The sequence below is a fragment of the Suricata suricatta genome, chromosome 10, assembly GCF_006229205.1.
Source record: "Suricata suricatta isolate VVHF042 chromosome 10, meerkat_22Aug2017_6uvM2_HiC, whole genome shotgun sequence".
NCBI classification, from domain to species: domain Eukaryota; kingdom Metazoa; phylum Chordata; class Mammalia; order Carnivora; family Herpestidae; genus Suricata; species Suricata suricatta.
In genome coordinates, this window is record NC_043709.1 from 44,977,249 (window position 1) to 44,998,210 (window position 20,962).

The window sequence follows — 20,962 nt, forward strand, 5'->3', positions numbered from 1 at the left end:
GTCAGGTTTCAACATTTCAATTTGGGGTGGAGGAGACTAAACATTCAGATCATAGCAATCCATGAAACGAATCAGATTGGTTGTTTAGCCAGTGTAATGGAGTAGGAAGGGGACAGAGGATGGAATGATGGGAAACACCAGCGTTTAGGGACCTGGCACAAGGAGAGGGAGAAAACAAAAGAGAAAGTGCTTAGATTGGAGGGAGAAGAACCCAGAAGAGACCGAGGCAGATGTCCTGTTCTTTTCACACTGGCATCCATGGAATCAGGCAGCACCTGTGCAAACAGTTTGGAAGCAGGTCATTTCTGGTGGCACTTGATCATTTTGCTAACAGGTTATCACTGAAGGCCAAAAGGGTCATAAAATCCTAATTTAAATATTTTTAAAACTTTTTAAAAGTTTATTTATTTATTTTGAGACAATGTCTGTGTGTGCACACAAGTAGGGGAGGGGCAGAGAAAGAGAAGGAGAGAGAGAATCCCAAACAGGCTTGAGCCGGCCAGTGCAGAGCCCCATGCCGGACTCGATCCCATGAACTGAGAGGTCATGACTTAAGCCGAAGTCAGATGCTTAACCAACTGAGCTATCCAGGTGCCCCATAAATATTTTCTAATGATTTTGACTTTTCCTCTTGCTTCTTTTTCCATATCCCTGAATCAAATCTCCTCCTGTCTGCTCTTTCTTTCACATTTCTCTTCCCTCCCCACTGCCCTTACTTCCATTGGCTATTCCTTAGTTTTCAGATGGCATTCATAGATAGTTTTTTATTTTTATCAAGCTCTTAGTATTAGAAAAGTATTTAGTCTTGGGGCACCTGGGTAGCTCTTAATTTCAGCTCAGGTCATGATCCCAGAGTTGTGAGATCAAGCCCTGCATAGGGCTCCACGCTGGGCATGGCGCTTGCTGAAGATCCTCTCTCCCTCTCTTTCTGCCCCTCTCTCCTATTCATGCTCTCTCTCTCTCTCTCTGTCTCAAATAAAATTTAAAAAGAAATAAAGAAAAATATTTAGTCACACAAGTCAGATTAACATTTATCTTATATCCAAAAAACATATTTGAAGATGATTTCCCAGTTATTGGTTTTTCTTTCTCCCTTGTGGTTTGGTTTGTTGTTCTTGTTATTGTTTTAATTAACAGTTTCAACATCAGTAATGCACAAAGTTCACTCTTCTCTGTTTTGGGGTCCCCACGAAGTCAGTATTTCCTGAAGGCAGGGATCATGTGTTTGGAGCTGCCTTGGAGCAGGCCCACCGGGGAGTCAGGCCGGGGCTGTGTCAGGGAGGTGCCAAAACCCCGTCTCACTCTCTCACTCACCTTCTCCAGTCCCAGCAGCTGTCACCAACCTGAGGATCACAGAAAACTCCACCAGACACCTGACCTTAAGCTGGACCACCTCGAAAGGGGAGCTCAGTGGGTACAACATCTTTCTGTACAACCCGGACGGGACTCTTCAGGAGAGAGCCCAGGCCAGCTCACAAGCCCAGAGCGTCTCTTTCAAGAACTTGCTACAAGGCCGAATGTACAAAATGGTGATAGTGACTCACAGCGGGGAGCTGTCTAATGAGTCTTTCATATTCGGTAGAACAGGTAAGGCCCGGACCCCAGCAGGAATGTACTTCAGGGAAATTGTCTCAGTATTCACTAGCTTCTCCTTGTTTTGTCCCTAGTTCCCTCTTCTCTCCATGGTCTAGCTTTATATGAACTCTGTGGCCTTCAGGCTTTTTTATCCTAAATCAGATCTTTTTTTTTTTTTTAATTTAAATAGTTTATTACCAAGTTGGCTTTCATATAACACCCAGTGCTCTTCCCCACAAGTGCCCTCCTCCACGACAATCATCCCCTTCCTCTTCCCCCCCTCCCTCCTCAGCCCTCAGTTTGTTCTCAGCATTCAAAAGTCTCTGATGATTTGCCTCACTCTCTCTCCCTAACTCTTTTCCCCCTTTCCCATTCCCATGGTCTCCTATTAGGTTTCTCCTGCTAGACCTATGAATGACAACATATGGTATCTGTCCTCTCTGCCTGACTTATTTCACTTAGCATGAGTCCCTCCAGGTCCATCCACTTTCCTACAAATGGCCAGATTTCATTCCTTCTCATTACCATGTAGCATTCCATTGTATATATATATATACCACATCTTCTTGATCCATTCATCAGTTGATGGACACTTAGGCTCTTTCCATGATTTGGCTACTGTTGAAAGTGCCACTATGAACATTGGGGTACATGTGCCCCTATGCAACAGCACTTCTGTATCCCTTGGATGGATCCCCAACAGTGCTATTGCTGGATCACAGGGGAGTTCTATTGTTAATTTTTTGAGGAACCTCCACAGTTTTCCAGAGAAGCTGCACCAGTTGACATTCCCACCCACAGACCTTTGATCACATATCAGAATAGCCTTTGCACTGTCTTCTGCTCTGTTGCCACCACTCATTGACCTCGCACAGTTTGGTGGAAAAACGCATCTGGCTTCTCTATTTGCTGCCAAACTGCCACAAGATGGTAACCCACTGTGGTTTGGTTCAAGCTGCGCCCTTCAGCTTTCTAAAGAGCATGCATGGAGTGGAAGGCAGGTCCGGAGAAGGGCCACTCCTAAAAGGACCAAGCAGTGAGCACTGTAGACAGAAACACGGCACTGGATGAAAGGAACACAAAGCATTGCAGGAAAAGGAAAGAAAGTGACATCTCTCTGGGCTGTCAAGAGGAAACTGAATTCACTCTTTTTCCGTAGTTTGAGACCATTATTTTATTTCCCCATTCAGTTTTTTTTTTCTCATCGGACAATAATTTTTGAGTGTTTTGTATGCCGGGCAGGGGGCTGACGGCTAGAATCTGACCGTGAACAGCACAGGCCTCAGACTGCAGAGCTCTCATTGGTGGAGAGGGAGCAAGGCCAGACAGCAGATTTTTAAGGGAAATGACTTGGGAACGCCTTGAAGTCTGTGAAGGAAATAAACAGTATGTTGTGACAGAGTGACTTGGCAGGATGAGAAACTACTTCAGACAGAGAAGGCATTTCAGCTGAGTCCTGCAGGTGACGGGAGTGCATCCCAGGCACCCAACCCAAGTTCTCGGCGTGTTTTTGGAAGGGAATGAAAAGGAGCAGCAGATACGGGTACACCTAGACCCTGAATAGAATTGCCTTGATGTTCCCATTTCCAGGACAATCTGCTCTCTGCGTATCTTCCCTTATCTACCCATTAATGTTGAAAGTTCTTCCATCAAGAGCCAACAGTCTTCACTCCCCAGAGAAGAGCGAAGCTTAAATACCCACGGGACAGGTGCCAGTGTGACTAAGTTACATAGTGGTAGACGTGACTGTTAACACCCTTTTCCCAAGTGAGGCTCTACCAATATAGATTTGGGTAGGAAAACGAATGAGGGAACGGTGAACCTACAAGAGAGCGAAGAGTAAGCAGAGAGCCCCAGGGAAGGACGTTATGGGATGAAGGGATGGGTGAGATGGGCCAGCCTGGGAAGGGCTGGGACCTTTTATGCATATATGCATGGCCTTTCATAAGGTAAGTTATGAACTGTTTGACAAGTTTTCATGAATCATTTCTGAAGATTTCATTTTAGATGTTTATAAGGCTACGTATGCTGAGCATATGGAAGCCACCACCTGTGCTGGTTCATTTTTATTTTCATTTGTCCCACATCTCTAGACCACATGCCCCTAAACTTAAGTGCCCTGAAATGCAGGCAAGATCTGACTCTACCACTCACCTATATGCCCAGCATAGCTCATATTCTCCCCTGTCAGCCAGATGCCTTTGCTTGTAACTCCTCTGTCCTCAGTAAAGGTCTTCGCTGTGTTTAAGTCCCAGCTTCTGTGAGTAACCTCCGGGGATCCAATCGGAACATGACAGACAGCCTCTGGTTCAGCTGGAGTCCAGCCTCTGGGGACTTCGACTTTTATGAGCTGATTCTGTACAACCCCAATGGCACGAAGAAGGAAAACTGGAAAGACAAGAACCTGACAGAGTGGCGTTTCCATGGCCTCGTTCCTGGAAGGAAGTACACGCTGTGTGTGGTGACTCACAGTGGGGACCTCAGGAACAAGCTCATGGGGGAGAGCAGAACAGGTGAGGAGCTCTTGCCAAAGGCCAAGTCTTGGTGGGAAGGAGCTTCTAAAGACACATTTCGGTTATGGTTTTAAGAAGAAGAAAGAAAATCAGTAATGGAGTGCCACATGCTAGCCCTTGGAAAGGCACTACAATACAATGAAAAAAGGAAGCACACCTTATCCACTGTTCTGTACAAGATCTAGGAGAAAGATCTAGGTCCTTAGTTTAGCTCTGCCACCTACCTATGTGAAGCTGGGATGGTCATTGAACATCTCTAAATCTCAGTCTTCTTATCTATAAATCATCACTGCATTGCTATCAGCAATGCTTCCTAAATTTTTTATCCCCTGGGCATACACAAATAACATGAATCCGTATGCTACCCTGAGGTCCATGAACAGCGCTATCTGCAACTGGACATAATTTTGGATTGTAGCCCTCACACTTCAAAATCTAATGGAACCAATACCTTTGCACACTTGTAACCCATTTAGGGCACACTCATGCTCCACAGTGCCCTGGTAAGGAATCTCTTGTTAGGAAAATTAAATAAAATGTGTGTAATTGGGCACCTGGGTGGCTCAGTCGTTTAAGCATCCGACTTCAACTCAGGTCATGATCTCGCTGTTTGTGAGTTCGAGCCCCGTATTCAGTTCTGTGCTGACAGCTTAGAGCCTGGAGCCTCCTTCAGATTCTGTGTCTCCCCCTCTCTGTGCCCCTCCCATGCTCATGTTCTCTCTCTCTCTCTCTGTCTCTTAATAATAAATAAAAACATTTAAAAATTTAAAAAAAGAAAATGTGCATAAAACATTTGAGGACCACAACTGACACATAGCAAACACTGTAGATAGAAGCCTCTATTATTATATTTTCATATTATTTCTTCCTACAAAGCACACTAAGGTGTGTCTGGTGTCACCCAACTCTCTTATTTTACATGCTATGATATAGACATGTTTATGTGATTTTTTTCATGTTCTCCTGAATGCAGCCCCAAGTCCTCCCAGTCTTATGTCATTTGCTGATGTTACAAACACATCCTTGGCCATCACCTGGAAGGGGCCACCAGACTGGACTGACTACGATGACTTTGACCTGCAGTGGTTCCCCAGAGATGCCATCACGGTCTTCAACCCCTACAGCAACAGAAAATCAGAAGGACGCATTGTGTATGGTCTTCGTCCAGGGAGATCCTATCAATTTAGTGTCAAGACTGTCAGTGGTGACTCCTGGAAAACCTATAGCAAACCAATATCTGGATCCGTGAGGACAAGTATGACATGTTCTGCTACTCTTGGTTCTCAGATGGAGTGAGGGAGAAGTATGTGTTGCAACTTCTTATTCCAGTGAGGCTTGGTTTTAATCCACACTTTGGCTTGGGGTTAGTTAGATTTGAATTCAGGCAGAAGTCCGTATAGACTTGTTCATTCCTTCAACATTAACAACAGTAGACACTAAAGAGGTTATCTCTGCCCTCATGTAGCTTGCAGTTGAGTGGGAAGTGTGATGAAGGAAGTATTTGGCTCCGTGCAAACTCATGGTAGGGGCATCTGAGCCAAGACAAGAGAGCTTCCTGGAAGAAGAAACTTCCAGATCAAAACCTAAGGAAAGAGTAAGACTCACCAGGATATGGGGAAAGCAGTGAAGAATATTCTAGATGGAATAAAATATTCCACAACCAGGCAGGAGAGAGGAACAGAAGAGTTTAGTTAGCCAGAGCATAAAAGGTGAGGATTAGGAGAATCAAGTCATAAAATGTCTTGTGAACCAGAGTAGCAATTTCAACTTTATCCTCAGTCAATTGGAGCCACCAAGGGATTTTTAGCCAAGATCTCATAATCAGATTTGCACTACAAGAAGTCACTCTGGGTACAGTGTAGAGAATGGATTGAAAGGGGCAAACTAGAAACAGAATGTGTCAGCTAGGATACATTCCTGTAAATCCTAAAGATAAAAATACTTCAGCAATAAAATATACATCACTTTCTTCCCAAAGGCATTTTGGAATAGACACAGTAAACCTCAAAGAAACAAACATTTTCACTATAGAGGCCTCACCACAAATATTTATTTTTCAATAATACCTGTATGTGTAGTTTCTACGATCAGATCAGATAGTGGTTATTTATAAAACATATAGTTGAAAATTAGAAATTTAAGCAAGTAGTTATCTAAAAACATTAATCTTATAATAATTATAACCTGTATCCATAGTGTATCCAGAGAGCAGTCTGGGATCAAATAGTTGAGTATCAAGAGAAATATGTGAAAAAGAACTAAGAGTTTTAATTTACAGCGAGCTCAGGATGGATTTTCAGTGGCTTACTGTGGGCTATGTCACCAAAACGGGTGCTCAGTTAAGAACTCAGTAGAGGCTGGGTTGATCACATGACTTCTGGAATACTGTCTTCTGTCTTGGGTGCTGAAATTTAAGAGAGGCATTTACCAAATGAAGCACGCCTACACGGAGTGCTGCTGGCGACAAGAGGAACTCAGTGCTGTGCTTTACGGGGAACATGATAGAACTTTAAGGATTGTATTAGTTAGGACTGGGTTTGGTTGCAGAAAACCCAACATAATAGAGGATCAGTCTGCAATCCCTAATCTTCCCACCCTGGGTGCCTGGGTTCCTGCATTTCTCTGCCAAAAATGCCCCTTTCCCAATAGCTCAGCGAGGTGTCATCTCTGCTGGAAGCCTTTGCCAACTCCTGCCCACCACTGACTCCCAGAAGTTGTCTGACGCTCCACCTAACCCCTTCTTTCTCCATTTCTTCTGGTACATTCTCCTTGCTATCTTGTATTATGGATGTTTTGTCCTCCTTTCCCTTAGGTTAGGGCTAATGCCTTGTTCGCAGTCTCTAGAAGAGCACCTACCTCATAGCAGGTACTCATTTCTTAGTGAATAGGGATGTGACCTGAGGTCTTAGGAGGCACGTGGGATTTAGGGACAGAAAGGAAGACGGAGACAGAACTGAGAGAAGAGGTTGAAGCAGATTTCCACATTAGTCTTTGGGCAAATCATTAGAATTATGGATCAGGCAGGATATTTTTAAAGACTTTCTCTAAGGCTGAACAGAAAAGATGTTTTGGTTTCCAGCTGTGATGAGGTTTAAAGGAGTTCAAAAGATTAACAAGCAATTAATGTTTGAAAAGACACAATTATTGAGGCACCTGGGTGGCTCAGTCAGTTGAACTTCCAGCTTCAGCTCAGGTCATCATCTCATGATTCTTGAGTTCGAGCCCTACATCGGGCTGTCTGCTGTCAGCACACAGCCCATTTTGTATCTTCTGTCTCCCTCTCTCTGTGCCCCCTCCCATTCTCTCTTTCTCTCTCTCTCTCTCTCCCTCTCTCTCTCTCTCTCTCTCTCTCTCTCTCTCTCAAAACTAAGCAGAAACATTTTTAAAAGACTCAATTATTACTTGCCTCAAAGGTCAGTTCCTTCATACTGAAAAATCTTCAGATTTGTTTTTTTCAGAGTCATTCTTACCTAAATTGTTATGAGCACCTGATATTTTAGACCTTGATATGTAACTGAAATTCAGTCAGTGGCACAAAGATGCTGAGTATTTCAAAGTCATGATTGTTAAAGACAGAGAGTCCTATAACGAAGGAGGGGGTCTCAGGAGAAGGTGGGTTGTATGCCAAATCAGAGCAATGGGTGCTGCTCTGTGGGCTGTACTGGGTCTACACATAGTTCCTAGATGCTCATCTATGATCTGTTCTGGAAGCAGGGCGTAGCATGTCCAGCTGTGCAGGCACACAGACCCTACGCTTGCCCTCATTGTCTGTTATTGCCGTCTTGAAATCTTAATATTTTGAACATGGGGCATTGCATTTTCACTTGGCACTGGACCTTAAAACTTATGTAGCCACTTCTATCTACGGGGTGTTTGAACAAACATATAATTTTAATTTGGGGAGGAAGGGCAGGTGGAGAAGAGAGGAAAGGGATTACGTTTACAACAAGGACTATAAAAACCCAACAATAAAATGGAAGGTTTTTTTTCTATTTGGTGTCCAAAAGGTCAAACATAACTGTCTTTAGCCTCATTTTTTCAATCCCTCCCCACATTATGCGGTGCTCTTGTCAGTCTTTTTGATGCTTTGATGCTACTGATTAGTGCTATCTGAACATTGCTACTGTATTTTCTGCTGAGATCAATAAAACAATGGGCAGCCTTTTTAAATTGAATATTTGTCAAGACTTCTGACTCCTGGAATGCAACAGGGTGGTCTAGATCTAAATTTTTAAGAATTTCCTCAGAAATTCCTGATAGGGGGCAAGGTAAGCAAAGTCTTAAGGAGGTCACCCCAGCATAACGCACCTGACCCCCAAGGCACACGTAAAGCACAGGACCAGAGCCCCTCTGATTTTAACATATTGGGGAACTGAGACCTTTTGTTTTTAAATATATTTTACAATGTTTATTTATTTTTGAGAGGAGGAAGGGACAGAGAGAGAGACACACAGAAACCAAGCAGACTCCCTGCTCTGAGCTGTCCACACAGAGCCCAAGGTGGGGCTCAAACTCTCGAACCTTAGATCATGACCTGAGCTGAAGTCAGATGCTGAACCGACTGAGCCACCCAGGTGTCCCAACCTTTTCTTTTTTAATGGCTCAGCTGCTAATATTAAAATTCAGAAACTACTTATCCAAATCGTACAATTTAGCTTCCTAGGATGTCATTAGAGATGTAGGCATGCAGCTGGTTGGGGAATCCTAAAGAGTCTGGTTATTAACCTGCATGGTCAGATCACATAAGTGACTCTCTGTCCAACTGTATCTCTTACTCCTTGTAGTATCATTCACAACAATTAATGAGATCACCTGCTGTTCACTGGGTCCCTACTGGGGCTGGCGCTCTGTTGGGCAGAAGGAACTGAAGGCCTGTAAGCATAGCAGGTGGAAGAGCGTAGTGTACAAGGGGAGCCAGAAGCAGTTTTGGTGCCTAGAGCATGCACGTAAACAGGAAAGGCAAAAATGGAAGAGGGGACAGAGCCAGGGCCTAGAGGGTTAACAAGTAAGCAGTGCCATTTCTTAATTTTCTCATGACAGCTAGTATTCACTGAGCGATTGCTACACCAGCCACCATTTTCTAGGTGGCTGTGTGTGGTTCCACTCCCTGAACCATGACAATGATCATAGGAAGCAGGTACTCTTAATTTTCCCACTTTACAAATGGGGCACAGACACCTTAAGTAACTTGCCTAAGAAGTCACAGCTGGTAAATAGAATCTGAATTCTGGCAGGCTGAGCTGCATTTTTAATCTTTTGGCTACTCAGCCCCACCTTTGATCTGACTCTGCCCTGTAATTTTAGTGGCCACGCTAAACTCAATGTGTCTTTGTGTTTCTGATCATATTGGCACCTGGTGATATTCTAAAGGGACAGCATTTTAATTTTTAATGTGTCTCACAGAGTTGTAAGAAGCATCTCTTCCTTTCTCTCCTTTAGAGCCAGATAAGATACAAAACCTGCATTGCCGGCCTCAGAACTCCACGGCCATCGCCTGTTCTTGGATCCCTCCAGATTCTGACTTTGATGGGTATAGCATTGAATGTCGGAAAATGGACACTCAAGAAGTCGAATTTTCCAGAAAGCTGGAGAAAGAAAAATCTCTGCTCAACATCATGATGCTGGTGCCCCATAAGAGGTACCTGGTGTCCATCAAGGTGCAGTCGGCTGGCATGACCAGCGAGGTGGTTGAAGACAGCACTATCACAATGATAGACCGTAAGTGTTTCTGGATGCGTGCCCGAGTGAGCACCTTGCTTTTCTGCCACCCACTTGCATGCAGGTCTCCTCCACATTAGTGGGTCTTGTTGTCACTTGGAAAAGAGAACCTGGAAGCCTCCAGGAAATGGAAACATTTCTCTGTGTCTGGCAGCAAACAAGTTAAATGATCTTCAAGTTCTTGAATGAGTTAGTATTTAAATGCATCACTTTGCCTGATAGAGTTAGAGCTATCTATAGAGTTAATGGAGCTTTTAAGCAATTTGGTGCTATGACTTCAGGAGATCCTGCTGAGGAACTGCCTCTTTCATTAGGTTTAACGTGCCACTGGCATATCACTTCCTCTGCCTGCTCTTCTCTACAAGAGGAGGAGGTTTTCATGGATCACAAGCTTTCCACACAGACACACACACACACAGACATACACACATGCGCGCACACACTGAGGTCGGTGCATGGAGACCTTCATTTCACTGATTGTTGTTTATATGGAAAAGCGGAGTTGTGACTCCCCTTGGTTCCTTCTCCATCCTTTTTCAGGGCCCCCTCCTCCACCCCCACATATCCGTGTGAATAAAAAGGATGTGCTAATTAGCAAATCTTCCATCAACTTCACTTTCAACTGCAGCTGGTTCAGCGACACCAATGGAGCTGTGAAATACTTCACAGTGGTAGTGAGAGAGGCTGATGGTAAGTGATCACGGCTTATCTGCCAGGGGACACGGGGACTGCTTCCTCAAAGGTCACCGTGGGGGCTCTTTCTGTGACAACTTTTTAAGAGTAGAAAACTTAAACTTCATATAATTCTGCCCTCTCTCCACTGGATGCTGGGAGATGTAACAAAACTTTCAACAATAAAGCCCATTATTCACTGGGTTCAATTACTAAAAGGTGAATAATAATAATAGCAACCACAGCAATAGTACAAATAACTAGCATTTATAGAGCCTTTCCTATGTGCCAGGCACTGTTGGAAGCGCATTGCATGGACTGACTTACCCAGTCTTCTTCACACTCATTCCATGCTGTTCACTACTTTTTTGGTTCGGTCATTAAGCAGCAACACGCTTCAACGTCTTCCCTGACCCAATCGCAAATACCTCAAGGAACCACACACTTCCGAGCCACCCACCAGTTCACAAAGAAATATTCAAGAGCCAAAGGAGGGCAAAGATGATCATGAAAAGCACTTTTCCTTTCCCTACTGAAGTGTCAACAGTAGATTGCATTTTCTAGTCCAAGAAGTTATCCAAAGTCCATCGAATTTCTGCAGGCTAATCGTTATAACAGCATTCCACACAGCCTCAAGTATGATTTTAGAGTTTATTATGTCAGCATTTGTCAAACAACCTACAGGAGTGTCGTATTTGCCACCAAGGGCTTGCGCACTATTTCTCCAAAACAGATGTTTGTGTCTGGAGTGGCATAGTTATCTTTTATATGTCTTATATTTTTTCAGGATGTTTAAAGTGTTGCACATGAGTTTCTTAAACATTCTGACTATTGCAACCCATTTGTGGACAGTGAGAAACTTTAAACCTGACAAATGCTGGAACGGGTCCTCGGCTAAATAGTAATTTAGCTCACTGTTAGATACTAAATAGTAATTTAGTATCTAACAGTCTATGTGCTTTGACATTTTAATTGTACTAAAGTTGATTATGCATAACTAATTAAACAATTTCAAGGGTCAGTGGTACATCCCAGATTTCCTTACATTTCATAATTGGAGATAAATCAGCAAACTGTGGAGAGATTTTAGATTTAATGCAGATGCAGTGAAGGTGACGTTTTACTACATGAATGTAAGGCAGTGACCAAAAAGAAGCCATACCCTAGAAGACAGCCTTGTGGGTGTCAATTATTGGTGCCCATGGAGCTGGGCTCTGCTCCCTGCTGAGCCAATAGTCCATCTCATACAAATGCCATTCATAGCCTATATATATATCTTAAAGGCAACATTCCTTTTCTTTTTTCTTAAAAAAATTTTTAACCTTTATTCATTTTTGAGAAACAGAGAGAGACAGAGCATGAGCAGGGGAGGGGCACAGAGTGAAGGGGGGACACAGAATTGAAGCAGGCTCCAGTCTCCGAGGTGTCCGCACAGAGCTCAACACGGAGCCTGAACTCACAAGCCTGTAAGATCGTGATCTGAACCAAAGTTGGACGCTTAGCCGACTGAGTCACCCAGGCGCCCTGGCATTCCTTTTCTGTTACTGCCAACAAGTTAGTATTTCGAAGACACACTCATTTTGAGCAAATTTTACTAAACAAGAGTCCAGGATGTGGTGAACCCCCACAATACCACTCCTTGCAGTGCATCGTTAATGGTATCCTATCTCGATAATATTTACCTTCGTAATGATGCTTTCCTCCAGGCAACATGAAAATGAGCTTGCAGTGCCAAAACACACAGCAGGCTGGGTGGACAGGGAGGAGTTCTGGGAAGCGTTCTGCATGAGGGGCCAAATTCAAGCCAGGATTAAACGGTACTCAAGATAACAGAGAGCTGTACACGGAACAATTATCTGACAGGGTGTGGCATGTGGAGTGTGCCTGTGGGTGACTGTTCTGGACTTGAACTTGATTCCTCTTATCTCTTCCCTATTTCCTATGTCATAAGGATTTCCTTATTAGCTCAGCTACAATGGTCATTGGCAAGGTAGAGAGCTTATCGAGTGGGCTGACTCTCACAGTGGGGAGTGTCCAAGTTTCTGGAGTTCTGGAACACATTGTCATCTGATGCAATGAGTTAACCTCTCAAACACACATGTTGTATTTCCTAGAAAAACGACAGGGTGTGTGTATAAATATACGTATGTGTGCATATAAAATCTTGTATCCAGACGCTTTGATTTTCGTTCTAGGAGAAGTGAATTAAAATGAACTTCATTAGGAGAATTTCTTAGCCTCCTTCAAGATCAAAGAGTCTGTACTTTGGAAAGGACCGGTAATGGTGGGTGAGAGGAGGCAGACATAGAAACCTAGTTAGGAATCACCGAGGTCACGAGAAAGCCGGTGCTTCACTGTGGGTTCTCTCCCTCCAGGCAGTGACGAGCTGAAGCCAGAGCACCGGCACCCGCTGCCCTCCTACCTAGAATACAGACACAATGCCTCCATTCGAATGTATCAGACCGATTACTTTGCCAGCAAATGTGCCGAAAGTCCTGACAGCAACTCCAAGAGTTTTAACATTAAGCTTGGAGCAGAGATGGAGAGCCTGGGTGGAAAATGCGATCCTAATCAGCAAAAATTTTGTGACGGACCACTGAAGCCACACACTGCCTACAGGTTAGATGCATTGTTTTGCAAGAAAGGACATGCTGCACGACCAGGTCCTTAGTTGTCTGGGCACCTGATGCACTTGAGCTCTCATAGACTAATAACCAACATTACAACAGTGCTCTACATGTTACTGGGTCATTTATAAAAGTCATATTCCTGCCTCCATTCACAGGTAATCTGTAAAGAAGGCCTTCAGCACTGTGCAAAAGCTCTAATTCATTATATGAGAAATTGAGAGTTCTTAATAGGTTCTTTCTCCTAAAACTTCTTTAGCACAAATCAGACAATTTATTTACTATGTTAGTGACTGCGAGGATGTTCCAAACAGAAGAATTGAGTGTAGGGAGACCCAAGAAATAGGAAGTTTCATCTTCTACTTGTAGTGAGGGATGAAATTACACATATTTATTTACCTTCTAAGCCATAGAAAAATGAAAGTGCTCTTTGGTCCCGATAGAACTCTTGAAGTCGAAGGCCTCCACATGAATGGGAGGACCCTTTCCTCCTGCTAGGATGACAGATGAAAAGGAGCCGATGTTTGGTTTGGCCCCAGGAAGCACAATGGCAGCCAACAGGCCCTGCCAGCCATAGGAATTGGCAGTGCCTTTGGTCTACACTGTGCTCCCTGAAAGCAAGTATGAGCAGAAGTACACAGCATCCCAAGCCAGAGTCCTCAAGAAAAAAGGAAGGGTGGCTGCCATCTTGAATAGAAGCTACAGGCATCCAAGATCAGTACTTGTGCTGCACAGGGAATGTGCTGTCTCTTTTGGGTGTTGGACAGAGCTGACATCCAGCCAGTATGGCAGCCCATCAGCTTCTCTATGGCTGGTCAGTTGGTGCCCAGGTCTTATTGACTCTTACGTATTTTGAATATCATCCGTGAGTCCCAGCAGATAACTTTCCTACATGCTCCAAAAGGAGACAAAGACATGGTATCACACCTGAGAGCATTCTTAGCCCCTCCCTGGAATCAGCACAGGAAGGCTGACAGATTTCCTAAACCAGAAAATTCACTTTGGGCAGGAACTCGGTATAGCTCACTCTGCCCAGGACTCACCACAAAAATGTGATTTCCACCCTAGCCAAGGTTAGCATCTCCAGAGTAAATTCATGCACTCTTATTAGTGAGGTAGGCTCATATGGTAGCTTCTTCTCTTCCAGAAGAGACCATATGAGCCTACCTGAAGGAAATGAGATCTCAGACAGAGTAAAAGTGAAATGTGAGAGAGATCAGAGCCCTGGAATCCTTTAGTTCCTATAAGAATCAAGAGATGCCTCAGCTTCTCCGTCACACGGGCTCACAGAGATTTGAACACACGCCTCCCAATGGCTCTATTCAATTTGTGAGTTGGAAAGTGGAGGCTGATTTTTGTTTACTTGCTTTCTGAAAGAGAAGGAGAGAAGATGACTGACTCATTACTACAGTTAAGAGAGGGACAATGAGAAGTTATAGATCATTCATGTCTGTCCCAGAGTCTACCACTCTCCAGCACACTCCTTCCCATTTGTAACAGCTGCTGAGGGCCTGGAAGAGCCTGAATTGAATTCGCCCACTGCCACTTAGCCATGTAACCTTGAAAATGGCATTTCAGTTCCCAAATCCTCATTTCTCTCATTTGCAAAACAACACAGGGCTGTACCTGGGGAGGAATGTAGATGATCCAGCAAAGCTGGTCATGTCCTTTCTTAAGGCTTTCCGTGGTGCCCATTTACTTCCAGGAGAAAGTGAAGATTCCAAAGAGGGCACATAAAGCCCTTGCCTTCTCCCTCCTGCTTTGCCTCCCACCATCTGTCGCAAGTACACCTTGCCTTTTGTTACTCCTTACTTGGAGTTCCTTTGACAGTGACATGCATCTCTTATACCTCTTAGCCTTCACACATTCTCTTTACTCTATTCAAGATGCCCTCCCCTCCCTTGACTGGCTGGTGCCTCCCTTCATACACTTCAAAAACCAGCTCAGCCCTCAACTAGCCCTACATTACCCCCATCAACCTGTCAACCCGCACTGGGCAGTTGGCCCCAGCTCCCTTCCCATGGCACCCAGACCCTCCATCCCTCTAATCCTCATTTACCAGGACTTTTTAGCCCCTGGTTTGGTTACCTACCCTCTTCACTAGACTATAAGAGCTCACAGTCTAATAGAGGAGACAAAACAATTTGGCAAATACCTGGCCCCAAAGAGGTACTCATTAAAGGTTTGTGAACAAATAAAGGAGTGATCTAAGATGCTCTATCAATACTTGAACATTCTTATTATAGCTTAATCAACTCATACCATACTTATATGTTTTCTAGAACACAGCTTCCCTATATTTCTCCACATTTGGTTCAGTCCTATGAAAAGTATGCCAGGCAGATAATGCTTGATAAGAGGAGGCATAGCCTTTCAAAGCAGGGGCCATTCATCTAACCACATGCTGAGTGGCGTCCTGTGTGGTGGCTGCTGACCCCTAGCTTAATACAGTCAGAATTCTACCTGTCTAAGATGATGGTTGCCACAGTCACCCTCAAAGCTATCAGGCATCTTTTTTCCAGAGAGAATAGGTACACAGGAGAGAATGGGGGTAGGGGGAACAGAATCGAAATGAAATGGGAAATGCTAAGTATAGCTGCTTTGCAAGTTTATTATGTCAACGAATGTAATGTGTTCCCATTTGTTACTGAGTCCTATTACTGGGTGTATAATTAACGTCATTCCATATGAGAAGAGAAAGGGCAGATCATGATGGGTAGGAGGCATTTTGGAAGTTAGCAAAGTGCTGATCTGGCTGTGTTTCTATTCAGGGGTATTTTTTTAATGTTTATTTATTTTGAGAGAGAGCGCAAGAGCCAGCAAGGGAGAGGGTTGGGGGTTAGTTTGGAGACAGAATCCAAAGCAGGCTCCAGACTCTGAGCCATCAGCACAGAGCCTGACACAGGGCTTGAACTCACAAACTGTGAGATCATGACCTGAGCCCAAGTTGGATGCTTAACTAACTCAGCCATCAGGGCTCCCCAGGCTTTGTTTCTATTCTAAATGGAATGGTAATGTGACCACAATCAGGTAGTCAGCTTCTCTTGGCCTCATTTTCCCCAAATGAAGGAAATTAAACCACATAGTCTCTAACTTGGTGCTATAGATTTCTGACTATGAACACATATAAAGTTGAAATAATTACTATCACATATCTGATTATTAAAATACATATACACACAGAAGAGGTCTGTAAAACAGAGGCAGAAATGTTGAAGGACATAAGAGGGTAAATAAATGCTTTAAAGGTTCAGAAGGCTTCTTGAAGGGAGTAACATTTTAGCTGAGCATGAACAAGTAGGGAAGAATTTGAAAATACGGAGATAGGGACAGAAGGAGATTCAACGTGGAGGGAAGAGTGGGAGTCAAAGTGCAGAAGAAGAAATATACAGAGTGTTTAGAGAAGAGCAAAGAGTTCAGTTTCAAATTGGGGGAAGAGCATGAAGAGGGGCAGCAGGCAAAACAAGACCAGGAAGGCAGGATGAAGCAGGATCAAGATGGGTGCTAAATGCAAATGAGGTGGTGCTGTCCATTTTTGGAAAGGGTTTAAGAGCAGAGCTCCTACTGACCCACTGAATTTAAGGCAATCCTATACTAGGTCAATATCTCCTTTCTGGGTTCCTAATGATTCTTACTCATCTACATCCATATTGTATTTTGCATTTTGCACCTAGCATTTCAGAATAGAACATGTCAAGGTTGTCACATCCAATGCTTTTAATTTACAATGGAGGAAGCTGAGGCATTAAAAAAAAAAAAAACCTTTAGGGGCCATCCATCTAATCAGCAACAGAGTGATAGCTAAACCTCAGACCCTCTGCTTCCTAGCTGGCCCGTTTTTACCATCTCTCCAACTGAAGTCATTGCTGTTAAACCAAAATTAAACCAAGAGAAAATAAGAGAAAGAAATCTGGACTAAATTTATATCTTAAATACAGAGTCTGGTTTTCTTGCACTGGCTTTCTTTGTGATCCGGAGCAAGACACAGAATGCCTCCAAGCTTCAGGTTCCAAATCTCTGAAGTATTATCATAAGCTTCCTTGTTATGTTGGGGAAGTTGGAAATGCTCAAATAGAAGCATGTTTGTGAAAGTTCTTCCGCACTTATAAATCACTAGACAAATGTAAGAAACTCTTTTCACCGGAGAGACTCAGTTCATTTTCCAAAAGTACAATGCATTAGCAACACACACCAACTCCTCACCTTCCCACGTTATACTGACTGCTTGTTACCCGTGCGGGACCTCTCACAATGCTTCCATCCGCAGTCTGTTATTCCTGGAAGTACAACTTTTGACTGGAAAGTAGCTTTTAAAGTGGAAATTACAGACGCGGTTGATCAATATGATTGCATTTGCACTTGGACATGAGTTAGAAGGAGGGGCAGAGGGCAGAACGATTTGCCCTGGCCTGATACTATTTTAGCATTCTGACAAGGCGTGCCCAGAAACTTTTGGGTTAAACAAATCTAGATTATTTTTAAAGGAAAAAAGAGACGCCTTCACTGATGTAAATCATAGGATTTACATCAATGCTAAGAAAGTTTCCCCACATAAATCAAGCCTGATAGTCTCAGAAAATCTACAGTTTAAAAGAGAAAGACCTCAAGAGCTGGCCTGAGCCAGTCTTTTTAACTTAGTGCAGGGATGCTCTCTTCTAGCTTCTCTGAGAGTGGGTTCTGCTCCAGCCTCTGTTTACATGCCCTCGATGACTGAGAGCTCACTACCTGTGCAGCAGTTCATACTGTAGATGTTACAAAGTGACTCTATATTCACAAGCTCCATCTCCCTATGACTTCAGCCCATTGGGCTTCATTCTACCTTCTAGAAGAAAAATAACCATGTCTGTTTCCTCTTCTACATGAGATTCCCTTAAACCTGAAATCAACCATCTTGTCCCATGAAGTCTTTTTGGTCATCATCCTGTTTAATCACCTCAAATGACCTCAAACCTTTTCTAAGTAAGTTATGTTTCCAGAAACTAAGCATGGCCATCCAGATTGGCCTGACTCACCCAGAGAATGTGAGACCAAGGTTTTTCGATGGGGACAATGGACTTCATCCAGGCTGTAGTTACAGCTTTGTCTTTTAGTAGCTGCTTATTGAATTCAGGGCCAGCTAATCTCCAGGCACCATCCCACATGGACATGTGGACAGCCACTTCAGCAGCTCTCCTGTCCAGGTGGCTGGAATAACTCCAAATGTCAGCTGGAGACTTCTACATCAGCCTCACTGTCACTGTAAATCCAACACAGCCCGAGCAAAGCTCTTCTTCTTTCCCCCGTTGAGCTCCCCATTTCTATCAGAGATATCATTGTTGTCTCAAATGATCTGAGCTCAAATCTTAGGCCCATCCTGAAGTCCTCCCTTCTCCTCTTCAGGCTGGGCCCCATCTGGTCTTTCTTCTCAGTGCCTTCCCCACTGTGGTTCCGTCTGCTGCAGCACAGGCATGGCTGCCTCCCTGACTTTCTTCTGATTTCTGTGCCGATGTCCTCTTAGCCCAGAGCTGGTCACTGACATGCTGAACAGAGCAGTTCCATATACCCCTCCCCATTGCTCTCTATCTCCCTTACTCTGTTCTTTTCTTTGTCATGGTACATGCCACCATCCAATATAGTGAACTTGTTTATATGTTATCTGACTTCTAACACTAGAGAATATAACCTCTGGGATGGTAGGGTTTTTTGCTGTATCCCTGGCAGCATCCCCAGGTCCTAGAACAGGGACTGGCACATAGCAGGGGCTCAGTAAACATTTGACGAATGAAAGAATAAATGCATGAATGAACCCAGGTCTATCTGATTCCATAATTCATATCCTACCTTATATAATATGGACCAGGTGCCCATCTTGTTTGTCCCTAAGCACATTTTCTAGTCAGCCACTAATTTGCACTTAAATAAATTGGTTTTCCTTTCAGAATCAGCATCCGGGCTTTTACACAGCTATTTGATGAGGACCTGAAGGAATTCACGAGGCCCCTCTACTCAGACACATTTTTCTCTTTGCCTATCACCACCGAGTCAGGTAAGGCTAACCTCCCAACCTGCCCACATCGTCTGCCAACTGCTGCGTTACTTATAAGAGCCCCTGAGTCTGGTGACTTGGCTAATGGCGAGGGGGACATGAACTTTCACTTGGAATTTAATCTCTGTGTGATCATGCATGATGTGGATTAGAGAAGTTGCCCGTACTTCTAAAGGGGAATGGATTGAATGGGCGTTAATCTTGAAAAGAAGGTAGAAGTATCAGATTTTTTAAATTAAAAATGAAGTTCTAAAAAATAACAGGTGAAAAACATTCAAATTAAGAACTTACACAGACCAAAATATAAATACAGGGGCACCTGGGTGGCTCAGTTGGTTGAGCCTCCGACTTCTGCTCAGGTCAGATCTCACGTTCGTAGTTTCGAGCCCCACAGTCAGGCTCTGTGCTGACAGCTAGCTCAGAGCCTGGAGCCTGCTTCTGGTTCTGTGTCTCCTTCTCTCTCTCTGCCCCTCCCCCTCTCATGCTCTGTCTCTCTTTGTATCAAAAATAAATAAAACATTAAAAAAAATTAAAAAATATATAAGTACAAGAGGCTTTTGGTCATAGGTGAGAATGTATGTATGCATATACATAGAAATGCATAGAAAAAAAGACTAGAAGGAAAAACACCAAAGTATTAACAATGAGGGGTGCCTGGTTGGCTCAGTCAGTAGAACATGTGACTCTTAATCTTGGGGTCATGAGTTCAAGCCCCACTTTGGGCATAGAGTTTACTTAGAAAAGAAAAGTATATTGAGGCACCTGGGTGGCTCAGTCGGTTAGGCATCTGACTTCGGCTCAGGTCATGATCTTGCAGTTTGTGGGTTTGAGCCTCATGTGAGGCTCTGTGCTGACAGCCCAGAGCCTGGAGCCTGCTTCAGAGTCTGTATCTCCCTCTCTCTCTCTGCCCATCTCCACTCACGCTCTCTCTCTCTCTCTCTCTCTCTCTCAAAACACTAAAAAGAAATTTAAAAAGAAGTATTAACAATGAATATCTCAAAGTAGTGGGATTATAAGGTGATTTTCCCCACTTTGCTCATGTTACTTTTACACCATAAAAATGCTAACTTATAAAAGACTACATAAATTTATGAAAGAAACTTCCCTAGTGTGTTAGAGGGAAAGCCTGAATAATTGTAGTAGCTAATATTTACTATCACCTTTGTACCTGAAATAGTTTATCCAATCTTTCCTATAGCCTTTTATGGTAGATACTGTTATCATCTCTATTTCAAAGGTGAAGATCTGAGATGCCAAGAGGTTTAAGTAACTTGCCCAGGATAGTGGAAGCGGAATTCTGGCACTTTCTGCCAGAGCCCTTAACCTCCGCACTGCATTACCTCAGAATATTCCCGTCATGCTGATGCCGTCTTCTGCCCCAGTGTTTCCCTGTCACCAGTGCTCCACAACGCTTGGTCTCAGGAAGTTCTTCTTAGCTAAAACAGTCTCTCATGCTGCATGACAAAAGATGACTCAGCCTCACAAACACTCCTGTCTATTTATGCCAAATATAGGGATAATCTCCCACTTTTCAAACCAAAAAGGGATCAGAACACAGTTAGGAGGACTTAGACGTGTTTGCTTATAATTTAAAGTTAAGTAGGGACATTGTAAACAAAATTCTTTCCTATCTCAAAACAACAAAAATTGTTTGTCCTCCAGCAAAGGAAGATAGTCAAAAAAAGAATATTAACCACATTAAAAGAAAAGTGACTGTGTTGATTTAATGAATCTTGAATAGCAACATTGAACATACAAAATCCAAGGGCTTCAAGTGCAAGTTCAAAAATGGGCTGCTCCATAGACCTAAATGTAAGAGGTGAAACAATGCA

The 20,962-nt window shown here is 43.5% G+C and overlaps 1 protein-coding gene across 2 annotated transcripts in view; it reads left to right on the forward strand.

Annotated features, from left to right (window-relative positions):
* The window catches only part of PTPRB (protein tyrosine phosphatase receptor type B), a 114,314-nt gene that overhangs the window by 73,757 nt on the left and 19,595 nt on the right, over positions 1–20,962 (forward strand). For both annotated transcript variants that reach the window (XM_029955233.1, XM_029955235.1), the window contains 7 exons: positions 1,324–1,587; positions 3,825–4,088; positions 5,062–5,343; positions 9,528–9,806; positions 10,347–10,496; positions 12,854–13,097; positions 19,024–19,130. In XM_029955233.1, the coding sequence (XP_029811093.1) occupies positions 1,324–1,587; positions 3,825–4,088; positions 5,062–5,343; positions 9,528–9,806; positions 10,347–10,496; positions 12,854–13,097; positions 19,024–19,130 (1,590 nt within the window). The remainder of the gene's footprint in view (positions 1–1,323; positions 1,588–3,824; positions 4,089–5,061; positions 5,344–9,527; positions 9,807–10,346; positions 10,497–12,853; positions 13,098–19,023; positions 19,131–20,962) is intronic.